This window comes from Oculina patagonica, chromosome 13 (assembly GCF_052425735.1).
Source record: "Oculina patagonica isolate OP01 chromosome 13, crgOcupat, whole genome shotgun sequence".
In the NCBI taxonomy this organism is placed as follows: domain Eukaryota; kingdom Metazoa; phylum Cnidaria; class Anthozoa; order Scleractinia; family Oculinidae; genus Oculina; species Oculina patagonica.
Genome location: NC_135770.1, coordinates 16,367,272 through 16,393,844, shown reverse-complemented (window position 1 = coordinate 16,393,844; position 26,573 = coordinate 16,367,272). Strand labels below are relative to the sequence as shown.

The window sequence follows — 26,573 nt, the reverse complement described above, 5'->3', positions numbered from 1 at the left end:
AAACTGTTATTCTGGAGATTTTTATTTAATGTGAGAGAATAACCAAAAAAATTTTTTAGACTTTTTACAATACATCTGTCCATAATTTTTAAATGTACAGTAAACACCCGCGTGTAAGAACCACAATTTTCTAAGTTTGGCAAAATAGGTTCTTGTATTTGGGGGTAGTTATTGGTAATTTAGTCTAAGTGGTTCTTAATAAGGTTCTTATTTCTAGGGGAGCCATAGTTTGGTACGAGAAGAAAAAAATGGGTTTGGTCCTTCATTGCGCATTTATTCATAACTTTTGCTTCGCCTCGCGGTCAAGAGACTATCTTGTGAATCTGTCTTTTCTTTATTTGTAAATACAGTTCTGTTAAAATGTTCAATTACCCACTGCTGAATTTGTTGGCAACAGGTTCTTATCTTGGTATTAAAATGGCAAATTTCTGCCAGCGGTTCTTAAACCACTAGGTTCTTACATGCGGGTGTTTACTGTACCATACCTGTAGGGTCATGGACATTTTATTGTGAATGTCTCAATAAATGTGTAACATTTATTACAAGTGTGGTGCTTTACATTTTCAGACCTATTATGGAGAAATTAAAATACATTTTTATTTAATACAAAGCTAATTATTATTGTGAATATTTCCCTTCTGTATTAGTGGAAGCAAATGCTAGCTGTCAGTAATTCCCAAATCTTCCTTTAACTGCTCTATCATTTCACGTAAACGACTCTGAAAAAAAAAAATACAGAGAGAGTGTTTTAAAATGAGGAATAACACACCTTTTATATAAGAGACAGTACTTGAAATTGATATGGATATACAATTATTATTTTCTTGGAAAGACTTTAATATTACACATTTAGGCCTTTCTGTTTTTTTTGTGCTTTTTTTGCGCCCCGTTTTGGGGGGGGGGGAGTTTGAAAAGGGCAAATTTTGTCAATGCCGGCCGCAAAGAAAACTCTGCTTGCATGCTCACAAATGCAAAAGCCACAGTGCCTAAATGGGCAATGATTAAAAAGTAGCACAGATAATTTTTACATTCCTTACTCAATAGATGAAGGATAACTAAACAAATATGACCATTTTACATGACCAAAAAAACAAAAACTTCAAATATGTTTTGCAGTGAAGTGTAAGCAGCCCAGTCCCCAGGTATTCTCTTTTAGCAAGCAAATAGCACAAGCAAGGGACTGGGAATGAGGCCATTTTCATCACAAATCATCAGCTATTAGCCACATTGTGCATTATTAACCACAAAGACAGACCATAAATGTACACATGTGAAAAATGGGTGTTAGATGGGTAAGGGTGTATACTTACTTCATCTAAATAATCCTTTCTTCTTTCAATATGCATTTCAAACACTTGTTTTAGAACCCTGGAATGTAGAAATGTTAAAAACAAGTTATTACAAAACAACTCTAAACTTAAAAAAAAATAACAAGTTTTATACACTTCCCAGTAGTTTAACAGCTGCACCTTAGTAATTTAAACCCTTCATTTCCCAGTTTGCTCTGTATATAATCTGGAGTCTGGACCAAGAGGTCTAGGTTCAAGCCAGGCTCATTGTGTTGTGTTCTTGGGCAAGACAGTTTATTTCACATTGCCTCTCTCCACGCAGGTATAAATGGTACGGCAAATTTAAGCTATGGGGTAACCCTGGGATGGACTAGCATCCCATCCAGAGGGAAGTTGGAACTGACTCCCAGTTATTTCATGTTGATGAATTCGAAACTGGAGAGAGGGGCCAGCCTCCTTGGAGCCCGGGGCAGTTAGTGGGGGGGGGGGGAAGTCTATCGGGCAAAAACTTTTTCGCCGATTTTTTTTTCTTCGCCCGTATCTTTCTCCCCCCCCACTAACTGCCCCTGGGTCTCCGAGGATGGGGGCCAGCCTGATGGACCACAAGGCTTGAATTCACAGAAAGGGAAACTACTTTTAAGTATTTTGTGAAACAACAGACAGTAATCCATCTGCAATCACAAGCTTGAATAGAACATACCTATTGCTAAAGATGCCTCTAGCCAGGATGTCTGTTGTAACATCTGAAATAAATTTAAGGTACTGCTGTTCCTCTTCCCTAAAAGACAAAAACATTGATCACAAAAAAAATCACAAAAGAATGTTATGAATAAGATGTCAATTTAAAGCAAAGCTAAAATACAGTGCTTTGGACAAGAAAGTTAGCAAATGTACTACCCCAAGCTAAACATTGTGTGTACTACACACAATTTTTAAGCCAGAAATGCAAAAAATATTGTGTACTTCCCCAATTACAATGTAAGCACTACAATTGAAAACGTTATCCGGTATTTGTTTTAGGGCTAAAACTTTAGGAGCCCACTGGAAGGGATTTTTAGATTTAGATTTTTTCAGTTATTTTTGAATTATACAGTATGTAGCAGCTGTAAAAAAATTAAAAACACCCTAAGCAACACAAAAACAATTTGAAATGGCTAAGCTTCTCAACAGTGCCATGTAGAGTGTCGACACCCTCAAATAAGTTTTAACTATGGTCTGTTATAATTTGTATAGAGTGAAATGTACTCTATTCCTTCCCCCCCCCCCCCCCACCCTCTGTAACAGATAAAAAAATACCAGGCATAGAGTTATAGAAATTTCACTAAAATTACCAGTATGTAGTGTGCACTTACCAAATGTTAGCCTTAAAATCAGTTGAATCATTTGTCCTTATTGATGGTGGACCTCTGTGACTGTACTGCACATCAGTTAAATCAAGATGTGGGACACCATCATGTCTAACTGACACACCCGTATTTTTAAAGTCCTGTGGCTGCCTGTTTTGATCATCTGATCTTCTACATATTTCCGCATAACTAGTGTTTCCAGTTGCTGTTGTCACTGAATTTTCCATAGCATGAAAAGGTTCATCGTGGCTGGCCAATAATGTGTTAACATTACCATTTAAATTATCCAAAGTACTTGATTCAGCCCTATTCAAAGTGCGCTCAGTTCTCTGGTTCCTTTCAAGTCTTGTTTTATGATGACCCTTCCTTGTTGCACTCTGTGGTTGCTTAGCGATGGGTGAAGCAGGAGGTTTGGACAGCAATCGCGCAGATACTGGGGTAGAACGATCATGTGTCGGCATATTTCTAGGTGAGGGAGAAGGACCTGCAGGTGGGTAATGCCTGTCAAGGGACTGTGTAGACAGACTTCTATGAATTGGTGTACCTGTGGCCTGCCTCCGACCTGGAGACTGCCAGTTTGTAGTTGAATTTAAAGGAGACATTCCATTATGTGATGATGACAAGAATTCCATAGATGGGCTCTGCAAAAGAAATGTAATACTCAGTTTGGAACTGATTAGAAATGAGTTTGTTTTGCTTTAAAAAATAATAATAATTTATTAATTAATTATAAATTTTAATTTGTTCATCTAGTACAATCAATATAATTCTAATGAAAGTAGCCCTTGCATCAGGAGTGTGATCATGAAATAAGCTAATGGCAAGCCTGACAAAGCCCTAGAACTGTCTGATTTTTGGCGACCTTCGTATTAATAGTAGTTATTTTTTAAGTCAGATAAATAATAATTTAGGCTCTGGTTGTTATTCAGTTGATGTATATAATATAATCTTATTGATTCATTCTAGATATCTATTTTTAATTACCTTGTGGTTGGGAAAGTCATAAAATTAAATTAATTATATATGAAAAAAGTTATCAATCTACTGCATGTAATTAAGACGTAAATGTATGAGCTATTTGACTGTCTCATTCTTTAATGGAAATTCCCTGTGCAGTCACTGGCTTATAACAGTTGGAAAGACAAGTACTCTTCACTGGCTAGCTCTTTTTGTAAACATACACTGTAAATATATGAAGTCAGGGAACTAGATTATAAATAGTTATAAACATATAAAGTCACAAAAATTCAAACCCGTGTTCTCAGTGAAGCTGGAGTTCCGGCTCTACTTTCCAAGACTGCACGTTTCTTTTGATCATGAACTGTGCACACAGTAAAAGTGAAAGAAATCATTAATTACATTTATTACATAACTGAAGTTGTCATAGGGGCCATTATAACTAAAATCAATCAATCAGGCCGGCTAGAGTGCTCCATTGCTGGCAGCTGGTCAGATATTTTCTAAGTATTGGGCAGGACTGGGTATTCATTGTTCCAATCAACATTAGAAAATTCATTTCTGACCAAAACACCCAGTCAATCCTCTGTCAGAATTCTGTTTTTGTTATCCTTTCCACTTAACGTATAAATTATTTTTATAGCTATAAAAATCATTTATATACTGATGTAATAAATAACCAAGCTTGCTCTTGACCCTAATGGCAAGGCCTTTTCTGTCTGGATCGATATTCTTCCAGTACTGCCTTCATGCTTAGTTAATAATCTGTATACATGTACTAACTAAACTTAAGGTACTAACATGTGTATCCAAGGGGCACTTATATCACAGGCATTTTGTAAACATGGTGCTAAAATTGAAGAACTTCAGGAATGTCTTCTTTAATCTTCATTATTTTTATATTGTGGCTGGGTCATCTTAAAAAATCTTGCACTCCCAAGATAAAAATCTCACACCAATAACTGGGAAATGTTGGCAGGTATAACATTATATAATACTTTACCTTTTATATGTTTTTTCATGGATTTAGGAGGAGATGTATCAACAGCAGCTGTACCATAGAAAAAAGTGACAATAAAAAACATTCAATTTTTAAACCAAGCTATGAGTAAAATCATCTGATGTTAACTTAATATAAACTTTATGAAACTGACCAAAGAGTAAAATGATCTCATAAAAACTTTTAAAAAACTAGCTTTTCAGCAAACTTTTTGTTGCCTTTGTCAGAACTACATGTAGTCTGAAACAGTGTTACTGTTTCAAACTTACTTTACATGTAGATGTTAGTGCATATTTTTTTGGCCACATGTAGGGGAATGACCAGCATCTGGAATCTGTAATAATTGTGCTAACTGGTCTTCCAGTGTAAATTAAGCAGAATGTTGTTATCAGAAGAGTAAAACTACCTGCAACAAAAATTACCTTTTGCAGACATGATACGTCTGTAGTGAGATTTCATGTGGTTTGCAATAAAATCCTGTCCCATGTAAGACATAGCTGTAGGGGCAAGTACTAAAAAAGCACAAAGTTTATGTTATGATCTGAGATACCTGTATTTCCCATTCGGTTTTTTAACTACAAAAATGCTTCAAATATCTAAGAAATTTCAAATTACCTCAGATTGGCCAAAATAAGTGTGAAAACAAGTAGTTCAAGAACTTTCACCCTTATCTGGGAGATTTGGTGACCCATACGGGAGACTAGGCATGGAGAAGCAGTCCCGGGGGGGGGGAGTAAAGCGAGTGTTAGTAAAGCGACTTTGATTTTATAAAGATTTGTGTTTTGCCGTGCGCGGTGCCGTTATTTGCGTCGTCACGGCGCTTCTCCTCCCTTGTAGGGTGTCATTCGTTGGGCCTTAAAAGGGATCAATTCCCTTTCTTTTCCTTAAATAGGGTAAGGGTAAGAACCTTGGCGGCACACCCCTATCCAAAATTTAGGAGTACCCCCCCCCCCCCCGGGGAAGCAGTCTTTATCCAGGAGTCAGTTGGCATTTAGATACACACTTAGCACATATACTTAGGGACTTGTTTTGCACAATCTGCAACATTTTTAGATTTGCAAACCTTCCAAAGAGTTCAAAAAACTTAAGAGATATTGACACTTAAAAGTCATTGGATGATCTTTGTGCAACTTTGAGTGATGACTGACAACTGTCAATCTTTTTTCCTTTCTGTCAATCATTTCCAGCTTTTTGGCACCCAGGTGCACCTGTTGTTTTGCAACATAAAACTTATTTAATGACTAAAATTTGTTAAAATGTTAATATATGCACAGAAAATTGAGCCGGTAAAGAAACCAAATTGCTTATACATGAAAGAAATCAAGATCCTTGTTTATAATTGAGAAATGTATGTATGTAACAGCTTAAATGTTCTACAAACTTTGCAATTATAACATGAAAAATTTTTGCAGTTTCAATTACTACAGAGCGAAACTGTGTTGTAACTGAGTTACACCAACGATACTAAACAATCCAGCAGCTGAAAAAAAAAAAAAAAAAAAAAAAAAAAAAAAAAAAAAAAAAAAAAAAAAAAAAAAAAAAAAAAAAAAAAAAAAAAAAAAAAAAAAAAAAAAAAAAAAAAAAAAAAAAAAAAAAAAAAAAAAAAAAAAAAAAAAAAAAAAAAAAAAAAAAGCTATAAATCAAGGAAAGTCGAGCTAATTATAAGATGGATTCTGCCTACTCACCGCTACTCTTCAAGGTGAAATGACCACGTTGTAAACGTGTCTGTGAATTACTTCCAAAGCTCATCTTCTATTAAACAAGCAGCGAACTATTCCATTGAAGCATTTTTGCGTCTTGAAGGAAAAGCAATCGAATAAAATGGCTTTCTTTCCGAGAGAAAACATCTCAATACCTTTGGATCGCGGGCTCATGCAGCGTTGTTATTTCCAGGGCAACAGAAGCCAATACCGTAGGTCCGCACTGTGTACTTTAAAATCTCGGAAAAGTTGGTTTGGAACAACCAGTAACTTTGGCAGGTTTCGCTCGTGATGTCGACCCAAGAAAAAATATTTTCTGAAATTGGAATTGTTTCCTCTTTTAGGAGGTTTTGTTATAATTTCCGATGAGCCTTTCTGTCTCTCTTAAATGGGAGTCCCCACTTCCATCCTCAACCTCGTTCCCAGGGCTTTTCCCTTGGTGACTTGGAACGGGCAGGAAAAGACCCTGACATCGGCCGGTCACGTGATTATCTTAAATATTCCGCGGAAATCTAATTTATCCAACGGCCGGTTAACCCCGCTAAAACAAAAGTGAATAGAATACGTTTTCTCGGGTTTTCTATGAAAATTATGGAGCAGTCAACTCCCAAAAAATACACGGCCGGTCCAAATCACCAAGGTAAAAGCCTAGGCTCTTACCGAAAGTGCTAGTAAAAAAAGCATTTAATGCTTAAAGCAGTGCTCGTTTTTTGCCAAAAAAGTGCTAAAATAATGCTATTTTTTAAAAAAGTGCTCGTGGTTTACATAAAAATGCTCACTTTTTTCCGATTTTTTAAACAGAATATAACATTTTTCAGATTTTTAGTAGCATTTTTTCATTTTTTGCCTTGGCTGGCTGTCTTCCATTGTTCCTCGATGACAACGTGGATGACGCCATCCTGGAACGAATCAATCTCGAGCCCAGACTGTCTCCCGGCTCCGCGGTCCGTCAGCGGTTGGTCAGCGGTAGGGTCACCGGTATACACTCTGGGGTATGTAATTTATGTATCCCTTATTATAGTGTATACAGATATTGTATTCCCCTGTATTCTCATGGATTAATTCCCATGTATTCTTATGTATTCCCATGAATTCTCCTGTATTCCCCTGTATTCTCATGTATTCCCATATATTCTCCTGTAATCCCCTGTATTCTCATCATATATTGCTCTGTATTCCCCTGTATTCTCATGTATTCCCCTGTATTCTCATAAAAAAAAAACAAACTATAACTAAGTATTCCCCTGTATTCTCCTGTATTCCCCCTGTATTCCCCTGTATTCTCGTGTATTCCCCCTGTATTCTCATGTATTCCCCTGTTATTCTAATGTATTCCCCTGTATTCTCATGTATTCCACTGTATTCTCCTGCATTCCCCTGTATTTTCATGTATTCCCCTGTATTCTCATGTATTCCCCTGTACTCTCATGTATTCTCCCTGATCCCCCTGTATTCTCCTGTATTCCCCTGTATTCCCTATATTAAATATGAATTTTATTATCGAGTGGTAAAGCAATATTTTACAAAATATGAGCGCAGCGAATGAGTAAATTATTGCTTTTACTACGAGAAAATAAAATTCATATCTTCAAGCCACCGTGTAAATTTCTTTTTATTATAATAGAAAAAACAATGCATGAAGTAAAAGTTAAAACATTTTTATTAAATTCAAATGGTTAAACATGAGCGACTGCTAAATATAACAACTGAGCAAATTGCCAAACTGAAAGGAAAAATTTTGCAAACGGAAGCTTTCAGAAGATCAGATGTATCACGTAAATGAAAAAACAGTCTGTTTATTAGCTTTCATCATTATGTCACTGACAATAAATGAATCGCCTTTTTGAAATCTGTTTCTGCTCAAACTCACCGCTTTTCTGATTTCATCTGAGCCAACACTGACAAACAAAATACCGTAAAATTCCGGTTATAAGCCCTGGGCTTATACAACTTCCTAAGGGGTTTTGAGTGGGCTTATAAGCGGAGGGACTTATATCCGGGAGGGCTTATGAGCCGAATAAAAACATCGTTTCGAAACGAGCCACGCGAGTGTTGATCGAAATATGCTTGTAAGTTAAAAACGCATAATAAAGCAACATTTAGCCCTGTTCATTACTGTCATCCAGCAGAGGTGGGCTTATATCCGGGGAGGGGGGGCCCAGGGGGGTACTCCGGCTTGTAAATCGGAAAAGGGGAGGGACAACCAATTTAAAATTTAATTTAAATTTAAATAAATTTTAAATATTCAGAAATTAAGTAAAAATATTTAAGAAATAATAATAATGAAATGGAGCATGATCAAATTAGCGAGCATATTCTAATGCATTTTGATTGGGCGCCATCTTGGATCCTCACTCAGGAGAGGATTGGGGATAGGAAGAAACGTGCCCTAGCGTAGTAGGAGTGAGGCTGAAAACACAGTGAGGGGGAGGGGGAGGGGGAAGGAAAAAGGAGTGAAGTTGAGGTCCAGAAAAATAAAACAAAAGAGAAATTGAAATCATTTCACAACCTCGACTTTATTTATTTGTTTGTTTGTGATCAGTGGAGCGTAATTCGAAACTAGCCTATTGAGTGGTCATTGATCCTTACGCAAAAGTATGTGACTCCTGTTCGTTATTAGCCGCCCTTAGACTTTCTAAAAGTCGTTCGCTTCTCGTTTCCAGTTTGGTGGTAGAAGACCCTGTGAGCTCGACCTGTAAGCAAGTCTACCCCCACCCCTCCCCCCAGTCCTTAACTTTTCCACTCCAACTCCGTCCTTTCAAGATTGTTACTTTTTTTGCAATCCAACTAATCACCAGGGACTGCAGAACATTTTTTTCTAGAATACAATTCAGACAGCGCTAGGTACAACTTACATTTATTTCCATTCGATTCATAACTGACTTTACTGTTATAGTTTCCGAGCTTCCCAAATAAAGGTTACTGCATGGGTACAGTCAACTCTCACCTTGTGGACACTTGCTATTACGGACAAAATCCAGATCCCCGGCGAAAGAGGTTTGACTGGAAGTGACTCCCACTATTACAGACTCTCGCTATAATGGACAATAAACGATACCCTGAGCGTGTCTGCTATAACGAGAGTTGACTGTACTAGATTTATTGGCTATGTAAACATCCTAGTACAGATCTCAGTGACAAATACCTTGATCGAGAACAACTACACTTACTTTTAAATTTAACACACTTTCACATATGAAATAAGAAATTGCAAAGCAAGTTAAATCTGTAACCTCTTCAATTGGTTGCCATGTAAGAGTTGAAAGTGGGATGATTTCATGTAACCACGCATGAAAAATACCTTGATAGCAGGTTCCAAGTTTTTATTTCTATTTTTAAATTATATTTATTGTTAATTAAGTTATTATTTTTAACAGCTAAAGATTTAAAATAAATACATAAAGATTAAGAGGAGCGATTGAACTACCAAAAACTATAAGGTTTCAATGAACACCCTGCACATTGTCATTTGTAAAATATCAAATGTAAATGTGCATGCCGGCATGGGGTCATCGAAATTTTATGCAATTCTATTGCTCATCTTTATCTTAAAGTATTTATTTATAACAACTAAAGATTTTATAACAACTAAAGAATTTATATAAATACATTAAGATTAAACAAGCAATTTAACTACATAATGTTTCAATGAACGTTAAACCCTGCACATTGTCATTTGTAACATTTTCAAATGTAAATGTGTATGGCATGTGGTCATTGAAATGTTACATAATTTTATTGCTCATCTTTCCTTAAAGTATTTAATAATGATATTTTGTTATCAGTGTATAGTTTATATTACTGTTTATGTTGGTTATTTTTTAATATCGCTGTTGTCATTGGAAGCTGGTAGCAAGATTAACTTTTCAAGCATGATTACATAAAGTCATCCCAGATTCAAATCTATTATGGCAACCAACTGGTTTTGTTTTGTTCATCATTGTATTATGTAAATGTGTGTTGAAAGTAAATGCAATTGAGGTCGTTCCTAATCAAGATGCTGTTTAGTTATTCTTTCGTTTCATTTCAATTCTCCTTACTAATTCCCATACATTTCTTTTAATGTTTGTTTGGAGAATTTGGTGGTTTTCAGACGTATTCTCCAGTTGATGATTGTCTTTGTTCTCGTCACTTGACTGATGGACAGCGGACCAACAATGTAAGGAGAAATCAGAAGTTGATCGCTTGATCTTCTCAATATCGTTTGTTAGTAGAAAAGAAATCTTGTCTGGACTTTAAACACAGCATATCCAACTGACTACATCAATGTCCTTTTATGATCTTTACTGTTAGTCATTTGTAACATTACAGTTTGGATGTAATTGTACTTTGCTGCATTGAGTGTTGGTGAGTTATGCATTGCTCTTCCTCTGAGGACTTTGTTAAACTTAAACACTGTGGAAAAAAACCTGCAAAGAAAGTTGAAAAATACTGAAGATTTGCAAGCAAAAGATCCATAGCTTGAACAATTACTGTTGAAATGTACTGACGCTACTTGAATGGGGTCACTAGGATTTCTGACACAAGTATCTCATTATCTGACCGCAGTAGAAAAAAGCTCATCTTTGTCTAGACAGAAAATATAAGCCTCCTCTCTTAATATCGCTCCAAATATTGAAATGAATTTGATTTGGTTACAAGTTTTTAAAAGCTTAACTATGCACATCCAGATAATAAAAAATTATGTATTATGATCAACATTGTTATAAGCCCCCCTCTCCCATTTAACAGAAATTTATTTCATTGAGTTCATTCAATGTTGCTATGGCTCAATTCAAAACCTTTATTATTCTGCTTATAAGCTCCACCCAGAAATAAAGGGCAGCCTTGAACCAGTGGCACATACTGCTGGAGCTTATCCTGGTTCCCTGGATGGGATGCTAGTCCATCACAGGGTACCCCCAGCATTATTTCGCCGGTACCCATTTGTACACCTACCTAAGACCCTGTAATGTCCGGAGTCCAGCATGCTAACCATTAGGCCACTGCGCCCCCAGGGGGAGTACTCGAAGTATACATGAGGGGGGGTCTGACGAATTTTTTTGGTTGAAAATATACGTGCTCGGTATTTTTTTGGGCCAAGAGACCTATCATATTTTTTTAGCTCTTAAAGAGTATGTGTATTTTTTTGGGTTTATCTCCGAGTGAACTAATTTATTCAGGTTTTCGTTGCAATCATGCAGTGGGTCAGAAAAATATTCATTCGAACTTTTTCTAGCATTGTGCATTAAAAGCATTAAGCTGACCCCCCCCCCCCCCCCGCCATGTATACTTCGAGTACCCACCCTGGGACTGCACCTCCCATACCAAGAAATTAGCCTTGAATTATTCGGCTGAAATTTAAAAATAGAATGACCCTTTACAGTTGTGCCTCTCTTGTTGGTGGGGCTTGGAGTCCAAGCCCAGAAAATCCAGAATTTGTCCAGTTTGTAAATTACCAAACCATGCAAAAGCACACTTCAAATTTTGTTACAGCTTGTCTGACAGAAACTGAAAGCATCGATAGCGAAGGAAAATTGTTAGTTGCCCGTGCAGGTAAGTTAAAATTTTTTTTTTTCTTTGAACCACTTTTACGTATGGGTATCTGAATTAATACAAGCTTAACTATCCAATACCTTAGGATTTTTGTAGCGCAAGAATGCCAAGAACATATGACAGTTTGCCATAAATACAAGAACACGCTCTTTCGCTGGCGGACTGGAGAGCAAGATGTTCTATACCAATGGAAATTGCGAGTCATAAGCCTTCTTTTACTCAGGGACGATCGCGGAACTACAAGCAACCCTACTCTGTTTTACATGAGACGGGTATGCTTTTTTGAGCTAGATCACATAAGCATTAACTTTCTGTTACTTAATTTTGTTTTAAGCCCACAGTAACAACCTCCAAGTAAAAATTTAATGAATAATAGCTTACATGATTACTATAGTATTTCCTAGACTTTTAAGTTAAAACACTTTCTTTAATATTGTGAAAATCGCTTTTGGTTTTAAGTTATAAAATGACAGTTGACCTTACCCTACTAGCCTTCAGAACAAGCGGTGTTGCTCAAGGGATAGAAAGCGTATGTAAACGTGCGAGCAGGCGAGTGCAAACACAAGAGCGTGCACGCGATTGCTAAGTGGTACCAGTTGTTTATCCGCTTGATCCTTCGCGCCGCGCTAAACCACTCGTTCTGTAGACTAACACTTTTGCGAAGGCATTAAGTGACAGACGTTGGTTTTCAGCCAGTGATGCCAGATATTCGTTCTGGCAGTTATATACCAAATATTTTACCTTACCTGCACGGGCAACTAACAATTTTCCTTCGCTATCGATGCTTTCAGTTTCTGTCAGACAAGCTGTAACAAAATTTGAAGTGTGCTTTTGCATGGTAATTTACAAACTGGACAAAGTCTGGATTTTCTGGGCTTGGACTCCAAGCCCCACCAACAAGAGAGGCACAACTGTAAAGGGTCATTCTATTTTTAAATTTCAGCCGAATAATTTCGTGCTTTGTGTTAAATGTCCTGACGCCGGGTCCTGTCGCTGTGTACATGTTCGGTTTCTTTAATCTAATTTTGTGATGTACATATGAATGAATGAATGGATTTTGCACGATCAAAACCTTTTATATAGTTGTTTTAAAACAAGATGAGAAACTTTTCGTATTTTATTTCCATTAATGACAACTGAACGGAAGCTAACAGCGATATATGTCCATCATAGTTTTAATAATTATGTACGTTTATGTTCGTAAAAAGTAAACTTCCAAATTAATAATAACTACACGATTTATATTTTTGATGTAAGTTACGCAAGTAAATAAAATATACAAATCATTCCCAATTTCAGGTATTAAAGTGAATGATATTATCTTAATCTTTAATCTTAAATTTGAAATGTAAGAGTCCTAACAAACAAATCTTTCCTCCGATCTTTTTAATTCAATTATTGACAAGAAAATTCATAACGTGACGCAGGTCACGCAATGAGCTCAGTCGATGATTTTACTATTTTTTTCTTCTTTCTTCGCGTCTATATAACCTGTTGATAGGCATAAGACGTCAACAAAATCAAATAAAGTTTACAATTGCTTTCTTTGTGCAAATCATAGCTTCTAAATGTAAATTTAGCGGACCAGATCACTTAGCGGAGGATGAATTCAAAAATTAGCTTTATGCAAATTAGGCACGAGGAGGTCGTAAACTTTCGTTTCTCATTTGTGTGAATCTTGAGTACCCAGATTTTTTATTTAATATTATAACAGACGAGACATTGAGCTTTTGCACAGTGTTTATTTCGACTCCATATCGGACATATCAAGGTGCTTTTTCGGCCTCCAAAGTTTCTCAATTTTTGCCCTTTCCCGAAGTGCTTGATAAAGCAATATTTTAAAAGGCGAAGAAAACCTCAAAATAGCCGGAAAAAAATGAAAGTTTATGTTGCCTGAAAGAAGAAAGGTCAAGCTATTATTCTAAGTTTATTTCGATTTAAAGCATTGAAAATTGCTCTCATAGGAATATCGAGAACTTTGCCATTTTTACGCATATTTTTTGCATATTTAATGAGCCAAAAACCGTTATTTTCGTTTTTTCTTAATTTCTCGAAAACCATAAATTCCTAGAAGATGAGAATAATATTTTCGAACATAGTTCCCCAAAGGTGTTATTCAGGCAAAGTTTCAAGATTTTCGATTTCCCCAGCCTGTCCAACGATTCTCCATATTCTCAGTCGGAGCCTCTTAGTCATTTGGAGACCACACTTCTCTAATCAGCACCTTCAAGCCCTTTAAATAATAATTACACTCTACAAATTATCCACATACCTGGAGGAGTATCAATTATCAGGTTTTTCAATCATTCCCACTGCAAATCTGATGGAAACTGCCCGAGGTATGATTCTTGCTACAAAAAAATTACAAAATTACTGTTGTCACTAATGTCAGTGGTGAATGGTAAAATCAAGATAATTACATATACCATTTACATGGCTAAAAAAGTTAAATATTGTAAAATAAAAATGTAAAACCATCCACATGCAAGCATACCGGTATATCTTATGTAACTCCTGTTCGGAAAAGTTTGAAAACATAAGAAATAACTTGTTTGTTTAAGCTGGGGAAGAACTGTTGGATCATTAGCCTTTCAACAATCCTACGCTAATAAATATGGAATGTCTGTGCTGAGGAGAGAACACGCCAGGTGAAAGAATGTGATGGGCTAAGTTTCTCACAGGCTCACCAATGTAATCAATGCCACAAGAACAATTTCCTTTGTAAACAACTTTGGATCTTCCAACGGTTTCGATCAATGCAGTTTTACTTCATGATTTCATGTGTTCACTAATCCTTTTACCCAATACAGCAAAAATTAAAAACTCCGCCAAAATTTCAGGTTACCTTTCTGCCCTTACAGTTTAAAAGCATGTCCAAGCAATCTGCATCTCGACAGTACTAAAATTTTTGCCAACTACACTGTAGCTCTCCTCCTTTGTGGGACAAGAATAGGATCAATGCATGCCAGATGGATTTACACTTCTTCTCAAGTCTGAAAAGTAATCAAATATGTACTAAAGCTTATTGTAGCTCTGTGATAATTAGCAGCCCATGCATGTCTCTGCTGACGGTGACTGTTTCAGGTGATTTATAAACTTCATTCATTTCTACTGTTTCAAAATTCATAAAACAAAATAACACAAGCTTATTTAAGGTCTTAAAAGGTCTCTGCATGCACACATGTGGACAACACGCAGGGACATGTTACAGCGACATTAATATGTAGCAGCGACAAAATCATGTGTTTTTCACACTGAAGGGACATGAAGCAGGGGGTGTAGTGGGAATATATGTAGACAGGGCAAAAATTTAAACATGTACACACGCAACAGAATGTATCGCTTGTCTTCTCTTCTTTTGAAGTGCAATTCACACTGATGATTCAAGCTTACTGCTGTAAACACACACAAAAGAGGCCCTGTTAGGGTTTCAGGATTATGGAATATTAGGGGTATTCAGAGAAGAGACTGGTCACTAAATGTAAAAATTATGGATTATTTATTTTGTGTTCCATTACAAAATTACCGTAAGGACTTGTGTATATAAGCTGCACCCCCAACTTTCGAGGTTCAGGATTCTGAAAAAAAATTAAGAATGCTAAGTTAAAGTAGTTGGTTGCTATGCGCAATAAGATTTAATTTTATGCTGTGCATTTACTTCATTAATTAACTCTCAAATTACCTTTTGAAGCTTTTATTCACTCAAATTCCCAAATTCTTCAGAAAGAGATGCTCTTTTGACCAAAATGTTGTCAGTTTATTACAAAAGACCACGGATTAGTATGTACATTACAATACAGATTATTATCAGTCATCACTTTTAGGGTTATAATTATTTTTAATTGGGATATGAATTATTTCCAAAATTTACTTAGAGGATTATGTATTATTGACAGATCCCCTAACAGGGCCACACAAAGTCAGAAGTTTTATTCCAGGAAATTAAGAAGAAGAAAGGGTTTTGATCAATGCAGTCTTGTTGAGATTATGCATCATGTGTTCATTAATCCCTTTACCTAAAATTTTACTGTAAAAAATTAAGCCCTCTGACCCTTCTCCTCAAAGAAATATATGAAACAGAAAACTGCCAAAATTTCAGGTTACCTTTCTGCTATGACAGCTTGAAAGCATTGTCCAAGCAATCTGCATCTCGGCAGTACTAGAATGTTTGTCAACTCCTTCTTTGTGGACAGGAATAGGAACATGCTTGATAGATTTACACTTCTTCTTTTGTCTGAAAAGTAATCAAAGATATACTTAAGTTTTTGTAGCTCTGTGATAATTAGGAACCAGTGCCTTCGCTGAAGGTGACTGTTTCAGGCGATTAAAATTAGACTGCATTCATTGCTACTGTTTCAAAATTCATAAAACAAAATAACACAAGCTTTAGTCTTAAGGCAAGGAGGACACACAATTAACATGCAGTCTTTGAAGCGTAAACTACTGGGCACATTTACCAGCTGGATTTGTAAAAAAAAAAACCAATAATTTTGTGTTTACAAAACTATTAGAAGGGTGACTATATCAATTTGGTGTTATTTTCAAGAAAAGTAGGTTAACAAACTGGGCATGTATCAAAACCGAAACAACGAAACGAAACCACCGCAATGACACTTCAAAAAGCATTATACTGCAAATTAAGAGCCAGTGTTCAATGTGGTTATAATTGTATACTTACTTTTTCATTGTTGCCATTTTGATACAACAAACCCTCCTCATTTCCAGGGTCTTCTCTTCTTTTAAGGTGCAATTTACAATGATGATTCAAGCTGTAAACAGACACAAAAGAGGCCCTGTTAGAGTTCAAGGATTATGGAATATAATTTTACGGATTTTTAGAAAAGAGATTGCTCACTAAATTTTAAAATTACAGATTATTAATTTGTGTTCCATTAAAAAATTTAATAACCGTAAAGACATGTGTATAAGCTGCACTTGTACATACATGTACATGTAAGCTGCACCCCCAACTCTCAAGGTTGATTCTGAAAAAAAAAAATAAGAATGCTAAATTAAGGTAAAGTACTATTCACAATAAGATTTAATCTTATTCTGTAATCTCGTTCCCAGATCTCGCGGGCGAAGCCGAAGGCGAGATCTGGTCAAATCCGATTTGTACCACGTGATTGCCTGTCAGGAATGTGGCAGGCGAGTCAATTGCGCATGCCCTAGACAATTCTAAGAAAATGGCAATCAAATAAATAACCAATCCTGAACTATATGAATAACGAATGCTTTACCATTCTCGTCTTTCCTGGAATAATATCTAGCAGAGTATTTTACTAAGCAAAAGGCAATCATGAAGGCTTTTAGGTCGGGTAAAAATATTTGTTTGATTTAAAAAAATTGTTTATTCGGCGGTTACATGCAAAGTTTGAGACATGTCTAGATTTTATGCAAATTTGATCCGGTCACGTAATCAAACGTAAATATTCTTACGGCAGATTCTGTTTTTTAAACATCGTTTTTCGTTTGAAATAGCTTTATAATGCTACAAAGAACTAAAACGAAATCTTCTTGTCTTTTGAGGCCGACTATAAACAACGAAACATCCCAACAAGAATATATTATGATTGCGTGCAAGCTATAATTTGCATAAAATACAGACATTGAATTCCCTTGGGGCGGCATCGCACATTCAAATTTTAGCGCTGTGACAGCCATGCTTTGAAAGAGCCAATCAAAAAAATTGAATTTTCTTACTTGGCCAGATCTCCCCTTCCGGCTTTGTCTAACCCGCGAGATGTGGGAACGAGATTACTTATTCTGTTCGTTTACTACATTAATTATAATTAACTCTCAAAATACCTTTTTAAACTTCTCTTCACTCAAATTCCCAATTAACTTCTTCAAATAAAAAATTGCTCTTTTGGCAAGATGTTGTCTTTATAACAAAAGTCTACAGAGCCTCACAAAAAAGTCACAAATTTTATTCCAGAAAATTATATTCCAGTATAGCTATACCTTACCTTTTACACATAATTATATATCCAGAAATAGCACCAGTCAGATGGATATAGATTGCCATCCAGGTGATCCAGGCAAAAAAACCTGAAAAATATTAAGAAAACAAAGAACAGTACAGCAAGGAGAAGAGTGTCATAAAAAAAAAAAAAACAGACAGACATAAAAAACAGACAGTTTCAATACATAGAGGATGTACACGATACATGGTTGTGAGAAGATATGAAATTTCTGATGATTTTGACTCAAATCAATCGGTTCGAATCGAATTAACAACGTTTTTTAACTCTCCTTTTTGCAAAGTTGACTTCCGGTATGTCGGTTAAAGATCAAGATAGACAAATCGTCTCGAATCGATCAGTTCGAATCGAATTAACAACCTTTTTAACCCTCCTTTTTGCCAAATTAAGTTGAATTCCGGTATGACGGGTAGCGATCAAGGCAGACAAATCGTCTCAAATTGATTGGTTCGAATCGAATTAACAGCCTTTAATTTTTAACCCTCATTTTTGCCAAGTTGAATTCCGGTATGACGGGTAGAGATCAATGCAGACAAATCGTCTCGAATCAATCAGTTTGAATCGAATTAACAACCTTTTTAACCCTCATTTTTGCCAAGTTGAATTCCGGTATGACGGGTAGAGATCAATGCAGACAAAATCGAATCGAATACGATCAGTTCGAATCAAATTAACATTTTTAACCCTCATTTTTGCCAAGTTGAATTCCGGTATGACGGGTAGAGATCAAGGCAGACAAATCATCTCGAATCGATCAGTTCGAATCGAATTAACAACCTTTTTAACCCTCCTTTTTGCGTTGAATTCCAGTATGACGGGTAGAGATCAATGCAGACAAAATCGAATCGAATCGATCAGTTCGAATCGAATTAACAACCTTTTTAACCCTCCTTTTTGTCAAGTTGAATTCCGGTATGACGGGTAGAGATCAAGGCAGACAAATCGTCTCGAATTGATCGGTTTGAATCGAATTACCGGTAACAGCGTTTAATTTTTAACCCTCATTTTTGCCAAGTTGAATTCCGGTATGACGGGTAGAGATCAAGTTAGACAAATCGTCTCGAATCGATCAGTTCGAATCGAATTAACAACCTTTTTAACCCTCCTTTTTGCCAAGTTGAATTCCGGTATGACGGGTAGAGATCAATGCAGACAAAATCGAATCGAATTAACAACCTTTTTAACCCTCCTTTTTGTCAAGTTGAATTCAGGTATGACGGGTAGAGATCAAGGCAGACAAATCGTCTCGAATTGATCGGTTCGAATCGAATTAACAGCTTTTAATTTTTAACCCTCATTTTTGCCAAGTTGAATTCCGGTATGACGGGTAGAGATCAATGCAGACAAAATCGAATCGAATCGATCAGTTCGAATTGAATTAACATTTTTAACCCTCATTTTTGCCAAGTTGAATTTCGGTATGACGGGTAGAGATCAAGGCAGACAAATCGTCTCGAATCGATCAGTTTGAATCGAATTAACAACCTTTTTAACCCTCAGTTTTGCCAAGTTGAATTCTGGTTAGGTATGACGGGTAGAGATCAAGGCAGACAAATCTTCTCGAATTGATCAGTTCGAATCGAATTAACAACCTTTTTAACCCTCCTTTTTGCCAAGTTGAATTCCGGTATGACGGGTAGAGATCAAGGCAGACAAATCGTCTCGAATTGATCGGTTTGAATCGAATCGATCAGCGTTTAATTTTTAACCCTCATTTTTGCCAAGTTGAATTCCGGTATGACGGGTAGAGATCAATGCAGACAAAATCGAATCGAATCGATCGGTTCGAATCGAATTAACATTTAATTTTTAACCCTCATTTTTGCCAAGTTGAATTTCGGTATGACGGGTAGAGATCAAGGCAGACAAATCGTCTCGAATCGATCAGTTTGAATCGAATTAACAACCTTTTTAACCCTCAGTTTTGCCAAGTTGAATTCTGGTTACCCCCCCTTTTTTTTTTAGTTGGGCGCCCGGGGTGGGGGGGCGAAAATCAAAAACACTTAATCTTTTTTAAATTTTTTTCCCCGGGGGGGGCAAAACCCCCCCAAAAAACGCAGGCGACAAAAGGCTTAACTTGGAGGGTTGGTATGACGGGTAGAGATCAAGGCAGACAAATCTTCTCGAATTGATCAGTTCGAATCGAATTAACAACCTTTTTAACCCTCCTTTTTGCCAAGTTGAATTCCGGTATGACGGGTAGAGATCAAGGCAGACAAATCATCTCGAATTGATCGGTTTGAATCGAATCGATCAGCGTTTAATTTTTAACCCTCATTTTTGCCAAGTTGAATTCCGGTATGACGGGTAGAGATCAATGCAGACAAAATCGAATCGAATCGATCGGTTCGAATCGAATTAACATTTTTAACCCTCATTTTTGCCAAGTTGAATTCCGGTATGACGTGTAGAGATCAAGGCAGACAAATCGTCTCGAATCGATCAGTTTGAATCGAATTAACAACCTTTTTAACCCTCCTTTTTGCCAAGTTGAATTCCGGTATGACGGGTAGAGATCAATGCAGACAAAATCGAATCGAATTAACATTTTTAACCCTCATTATTACCAAGTTGACTTCCGGTATGTCGGGTAGCGTAGAGATCAATGCAGATAAATCGTCTCGAATCGATCAGTTTGAATCGAATTAACAACCTTTTTAACCCTCATTTTTGCCAAGTTGAATTCAGGTATGACGGGTAGAGATCAAGGCAGACAAATTGTCTCGAATTGATCGGTTTGAATCAAATTAACAGCTTTTAATTTTTAACCCTCATTTTTGCCAAGTTGAATTCCGGTATGACGGGTAGCGATCAATGCAGACAAAAAAAAAATCGTCTCGAATCGATCAGTTCGAATCGAATTAACAACCTTTTTAACCCTCATTTTTGCCAAGTTGAATTCCGGTATGACGGGTAGAGATCAATGCAGACAAAATCGAATCGAATCGATTAGTTCGAATCGAATTAACATTTTTAACCCTCATTTTTGCCAAGTTGAATTCCGGTATGACGGGTAGAGATCAAGGCAGACAAATCGTCTCGAATCGATCAGTTGACTTCAGGTGATGCAGGTCATGACTGTGCAAATCGGTCGAAATCGATTCAATCAAATCGATTCCGTTTGATGGAATGTTTTAAGAACGAGGAAGGTTTCTATTTTCATTTTGTGCTAGCCCTTGAGTTTGAGTAAAGTACATCTTGTTGTGCGAATCGTGTTGAATCGACAAGTACTCTTGACAAAAGAACGAGGAAGGTCTATCCTTTCATTTTGTGCTAGCCCTTGACTTCCAGTATGAGTATGAATGCTGTGTGGATCAACAAGTACTCTTGAGAAGTCAATATAGTTTGGGTGTAATTAAAAAGTTGCTTCTGTAATATGGCTTTGAAAAGGAGCTAAAAAAAGAATGTCAGGAGCCAGGCCATGGTATTTGCTTCTAAAGTTGTTTATTACTGTGAGAAGAAAGTTAAGTGAACATGTCATAATTATGTCAACACATGGCGATTGCATAAAAGTTAATTATTGCGAGAAGTACGTAACTGGCGAGTGCATCACAATTGATAAAAGTGGTTTACAAGGACACCAGGAAAACATGCATGGCAATTGGATATAGATCTCATCGTTATTAAGTAAAAACATCAAAGCAGTAAAAAAAGGATGCACATAAAAATACCCAATAGTAAAATTGCATGCACTTGGAATTGAGGGTTTGGAGTTACTTTAACACCACTTCTGTCATTTATTAGGAAATATTTTAACGTAGAAATTAAATTTCTTATTTTTTTTATAATTCAATTTTAGCCTAATAAGTAAAATAACATGTGACGCTCACATGAATGCATTGCAGACCTATTTCTTATCATTGCTGTAAAAAGTACATGTAGCCTTGAAAAATATTTTACTTTTCAAAAGCGCTTTACAAGTTCTTAACAATTAAAAAGTACATATCTATATTAAAAAACTTACTGTAATTAGTATATAATAAATACAGAAGATCAATAAAAGGATTAAAAAGAATAAAAAGACTAGCAAATTTATTCACCTAAGTTAATTTTTAAAAATACACTAAATTATAAAAACATCTTTTTGAGGTGAGCAGAGAAGTAGGCTTACAAAAAATATAAAAACATAACTACCAGTATCTGTGAGCAAATGGCTTTTGGAAAACAGGGTGGGACCTAGGATTTTTTGTCTGTGGGGGCAAACACCACACACTCTTTAGTTAGTTTTCTTACATTTTTTTGTCAGTTTTCTAAGTTTTTTGGGTTTTCCTGGCAGGGGCAACTGCCCTCCCCCCCCCCCCCCTGGCCCCCTTGAATGAACAGCCCAGAAAAAGGCTTAAATACCGGTATGTCAGTCGCAGCCCATTACAAGTCTCTCTTGCTTCATTTCCTAGCACAAAACCAATACATGTTTGTTGTTGCCGTAAGAAGCAGGATAAAAATGGCATTTGTGAGCATATGGCAAATGCTTTACAAGTTGCGCATTATTGTCGTGGGAAGAAAGTGATTGGTGAATTGAATTCAATTTTACTCGTCACTCACCTGCTAAATATCCGATCTGTTCCAAACTTTGAAAAAAGGCTTAAATGGCGATAAAATCCTTAGTGGTCTGGTCTTAAATTAATCATGTACAAATACCCAAAATCTAAAAAGCATTGGCACTTAAAATTATCATGTACAAACACCCAATAGTATCATACAAAAAAAGCCAATAGAAAAATAATATACTTGGAGTATCAAATAATAAGTATGTAAAAATATCCCAGGAGAAGGCGAAGCAAAGTAAAATCAAACAAAAGTTTTAACCATAATAAACATATGCATTTTTACTTACCAGAACTGTCTAATTCTTGAGAGCCAAATGTGTCTCATTGAAACACATGTAAACAGAAAAGGAAAAGTGGATCCACTCATGTCACAGAGTAAATGCTAACATAGAGAACAGGAATAATCAAAATAGCCAACAAATGTACTACAGTTATTCTCAAATGACAGTTTTTAAAAAATGGTAACAAACAAAAGCTTGTATGATCATCTGAACACTTGATTTAATTGATAGAAGTGGATGATTAGCTGTATTATACTTACATATCATGATCATAATTGAATTCGATTTAACCCGTCACTCACCTGCTTACGAGCTGTTCCAAGCTTTCCAAGCTAAGTGGTCTGGTCTTAAATTAATCATGTACAAATACCCAAAATCTAAAAAAGCCTTGGCATTTAAAATTATCATGTACAAACACCCAATAGTATCATATAAAAATAGCCAATAGAAAAATAATATGCACTTGGAGTATCAAATAATGAGTACATAAAAACATCCCAGAACAAGGCAAAGCAAAGTAAAATCAAACAAAAGAGTGAACCATAATAAACATAATGCATTTTTACTTACCAGAACTGTGAGAGCCAAATGTAAACCATGTACAAAAAGCCAAAATCTAAAAAGCATTGGCATTTAAAATTATCATGTACAAACACCCAGAAGTATCATATAAAAATAGCTACCGGTAATAGAAAAATAATATGCACTTGGAGTATTATAAATAATGAGTACGTATAAACATCCCGAGAGAGGGCAAGGCAAAGCAAAGCAAAATCAAACAAAAGTTTGAACCATAATAAACATATGCATTTTTACTTACCAGAACTGAGAGAGCCAAATGTGTCTCGTTGAAGCGCTTGTAAACAGAAAAGAAAAAGTGGATCCACTCATGCCACAGAGAAAATGGTACATGGAGAACAGGAATAATCAAAATAGCCAACACATATTGTACTTCAGTTATTCTCATATGACAGTTTAAAAAATGGTAACAAACAAAAGCTTGTATGATCATCTGGACACTTGATTTAATTGATAGAAGTGGATGATTAGCTGTCTTATACTTACATATCATGATCATAATCGAATTCAATTTTACCCGTCACTCACCTGCTAAATATGTGAGCTGTTCCAATCTTTGAAAAAGGCTTAAACGACAATAACATCCTTAGTGGTCTGGTGTGAACCTCGAGGGCAACAGGTGCAAGGAAGCTCTCTATTTCATTCACTATTAAAGGAGATGGAATTGCAGACAGTTAATGGTCAAATTACAATTTTCTCACACAGACCAAGAATTGACAATTACTGGTTACGAGCAAATTCAAAGCAAAGTGAAGGGCAAAGGAAATTGCATACAAGCAAAAAGCTTCAATCATTCGCAATTCTATAATAATACTCATTCCCGACCAAGCATCTCAAGAATTTTACAAACCCATCTCTCGACTCCTCAAACTTAAGAAATGAAACACTATATCTTTTTTTTTAAATAGCTGCTTGTCTGTAATCAGGTGTTAGTTGAAACACAAAAAAATTGTACACAAACATCCATTGGACTCAAAGGATGTTTGTCTACTCGAAGTATCAGTTGTGAGTTATAAATTTCCTAACTTTTTCCTGACGAACATAAACTTCCCCTGACCAAATAAATACAAAAAGTACATCATCTTATAGTTACAGTAGTTTCTCTGACCTTTAGCAATTGTAAAACTTAGAATTCGAAATTTATTCCGTCGACTTCGTAAGATTGTATAAACCCGTACTGGAATTATTAACTTATGCATATGCCACGAGGTAACAGCTAAACGAGCATTGCACGTTAAAATGGCAAAGAAGTAAATAAAATTGGAACTCCCGCAGATATTTAACAATTATCCTGCGAAATCGCGCGGAATATCGCCTGATACTTAGCCGACGAGGCCGTAGGCCGAGTTGGCTAAAATCAGACGATATTCCGCAAGATTGAGCAGGATAATTGTTTTATTATTCAACAAATTGTCAACGAAACACATTTTGCACATAGAAAAACTGTAATTGTGCCGCGCTTTACAAGATTTCGGACGAATCTTCGCAACCTACGAATATCGCAGGATATCTGTTATGTACGGATGACAGATATCGTTAACATTTTGACCATATATGGGCAGCGCGCGCATCTGTTGAATAATAATTAACAATTAGATTATGAGCTCGAGATTTCTATCGTGTGATAGTTGATGAGGGCGAAGCCCGAATCAACTATCACACATAGAAATCGAGAGCGAATAATCTAATTGTTTTAGTATAAATCTACTAGACGTTCAAAACTTAACAACAAAACAGGTTCTCGTTTTTATTAAATAATGATGCAAATAAGTCACACAACACGCGGATAATTGACAACTTCACCACATTGCATTGGCTTCTGTGTGCGCGTTTGCATTTCATTCACAATTTATTGAAACCGTTATATGCCCGAAACTGAAGGAAAAGCCAAGTTTTTTATTGTAAAATGACGATTGAAAGATGTACTGGCGTACAAGGGCCCTTGGAAGTCAAGTTTTTTTAAAATTCGAAAGCGTAAAAGATAAAAAAAAAGTTAAGCGAGTTGTTCGCAAGGAAGAAACCACATTGCACTGTTTAGCTTCTGTGTGCGCCTTTGCATTTCATTCACGATTTATTTAAACCATCGTTTGCTCGAAATTGAACTAAAAGCCGGATTTTCATTGTAAAATGACAATTTAAAGATAGTCTGACTTACAAAGGCCCTTAGGAAGTCAAGTTGTTTTATATGTAGGAAACTTGAACGATAAGAAATTTATGAAAAGTTGAACGATTCGCCCGCAACCTTGAATTCGCATTCAATTTTGTTGTTTTATTTAAGTCTTATTGATGCATTAAAAAACTTGCAGGTCGAATCTGTTTAGCCTTTCTTTAACTGCTCCTTGATGGGACGATGAAACTGTGTTAGTTTGCCAGACATTTTAAACTTTATTTCCACAAAATGTCTCGGTGAAACGCATCTCTGAATGTTATAAAATTATAGATTCGCCCGCTTTTAAAAGCGTAAACGAATATTAATTGCTTTTCTTACCGTGTAAAATCTTCATTACATATTTCGGTACAGTCTTAATCTTCTCCAACATCGGCTGGAATAGTAAATAATCCAAGTCCTTCTTTACGGTCAATTTAAAAGCCAGAAAAGCGAAAAAGCGGCGACCATTCTGTTGACAACCGCACGCTGTTTCGCTACTCACCTTCTACAACAGAATAGAAGGTGAGTAGCGTAGCCAATCAGAGAACAGCATTCGTGATAGAACGCTAGTAGATTTATACTAATTAAAGTGGTACTATGATCAAAATTTTACCTTCCCTTTTCTCTTCGGTTTTTCAAAGTACTTACATTAAATAGTAACCTTGCCAAATTTTAAGTTCAAATTCGAATTGGAAGACCACTTATTTCACGCGTAAACTTCGGCTTTGGCTTGCCGCCATTACTAGATTCAAAAATGTCCGAGGACCAAATAGAGATCTGGAACTAGTTGGGGCGAGAGCATGCTGACGTCATATGCGCATCAACAAAATGGCTTCTTCGAAGGCTGGAGTGACCGATCTGGAAAAACATTGGTTTTCTTTTTAATCTGTAGTGATGTAGAAGCCGTATCTACTGCGCAAATGTTTTTTAAACATATTTCAAGGCATCTCCAGGTCACTTTTGCACAACATAGTGGCAGAAAACATTTCAAGAGGCGAAATTTCGTGACATCTTAACTAGCCCGAACCACGCAAGATGAATAATAGATCGTCTGATAACTTTGAGGGAAACTTGTACTCTTGGAAATGCTTTATAGATATTTCTCCCTGCAACCATTGTGAGGTTAACTTCTTCAACTATCCAAGGGAAGTGAATAGAATAGAACGCTTCGAATTATCTACAGTGAGTTTACTGTATTCGCTCCTT

At 36.2% G+C, this 26,573-nt stretch overlaps 1 protein-coding gene and 2 long non-coding RNA genes across 8 annotated transcripts; 1 reads left to right on the top strand and 2 right to left on the bottom strand.

The window, feature by feature from the left end:
• Positions 1 to 418: 418 nt before the first annotated feature.
• On the bottom strand, positions 419 to 6,446 carry LOC144634627 (spermatogenesis-associated protein 7 homolog). 2 transcript variants are annotated; one of them, XM_078493644.1, is made up of 8 exons: positions 6,278 to 6,446; positions 5,015 to 5,104; positions 4,596 to 4,643; positions 3,889 to 3,956; positions 2,642 to 3,276; positions 1,990 to 2,067; positions 1,311 to 1,368; positions 420 to 719 (listed from the first exon to the last, which is right to left on the bottom strand). In XM_078493644.1, the coding sequence occupies exons 1-8, from the start codon at positions 6,339 to 6,341 to the stop codon at positions 660 to 662; spliced, it is 1,101 nt and encodes a 366-aa protein (XP_078349770.1). In that variant the 5' UTR covers positions 6,342 to 6,446; the 3' UTR covers positions 420 to 659. The 2 variants fall into 2 exon arrangements, with proteins under 2 accessions (XP_078349771.1, XP_078349770.1); XM_078493645.1 differs by lacking the exon at positions 4,596 to 4,643 and having other exon boundaries at positions 419 to 719.
• A 2,343-nt stretch (positions 6,447 to 8,789) lies between these two features.
• Positions 8,790 to 22,626, bottom strand: LOC144634719 (uncharacterized). 5 transcript variants are annotated; one of them, XR_013567235.1, is made up of 9 exons: positions 22,354 to 22,626; positions 17,797 to 17,878; positions 16,773 to 16,812; positions 16,506 to 16,596; positions 15,932 to 16,061; positions 15,354 to 15,405; positions 14,673 to 14,820; positions 14,100 to 14,178; positions 8,790 to 10,701 (listed from the first exon to the last, which is right to left on the bottom strand). It is a non-coding gene; the product is annotated as an uncharacterized LOC144634719 (long non-coding RNA). The 5 variants fall into 5 exon arrangements; XR_013567237.1 differs by lacking the exon at positions 22,354 to 22,626 and having other exon boundaries at positions 16,779 to 16,812; positions 17,797 to 17,937; XR_013567236.1 differs by lacking the exon at positions 22,354 to 22,626 and having other exon boundaries at positions 14,687 to 14,820.
• On the top strand, positions 18,822 to 19,477 carry LOC144634747 (uncharacterized). The gene is made up of 3 exons (XR_013567260.1): positions 18,822 to 18,938; positions 19,023 to 19,129; positions 19,337 to 19,477. It is a non-coding gene; the product is annotated as an uncharacterized LOC144634747 (long non-coding RNA).
• Positions 22,627 to 26,573: the final 3,947 nt, after the last annotated feature.

Bases quoted from the DNA above. Each gene is read 5' to 3' on its own strand.
- LOC144634627 (XM_078493644.1), bottom strand. From the start codon at position 6,341: ATGAGCTTTGGAAGTAATTCACAGACACGTTTACAACGTGGTCATTTC. The intron at 5,105-6,277 runs GTGAGTAGGCAG...GTGCTTTTTTAG, and splicing joins TTTCACCTTGAAGAGTAGCG to TACTTGCCCCTACAGCTATG. The intron at 3,957-4,595 runs GTAAAGTATTAT...CTGTGTGCACAG, and splicing joins CATGAAAAAACATATAAAAG to TTCATGATCAAAAGAAACGT.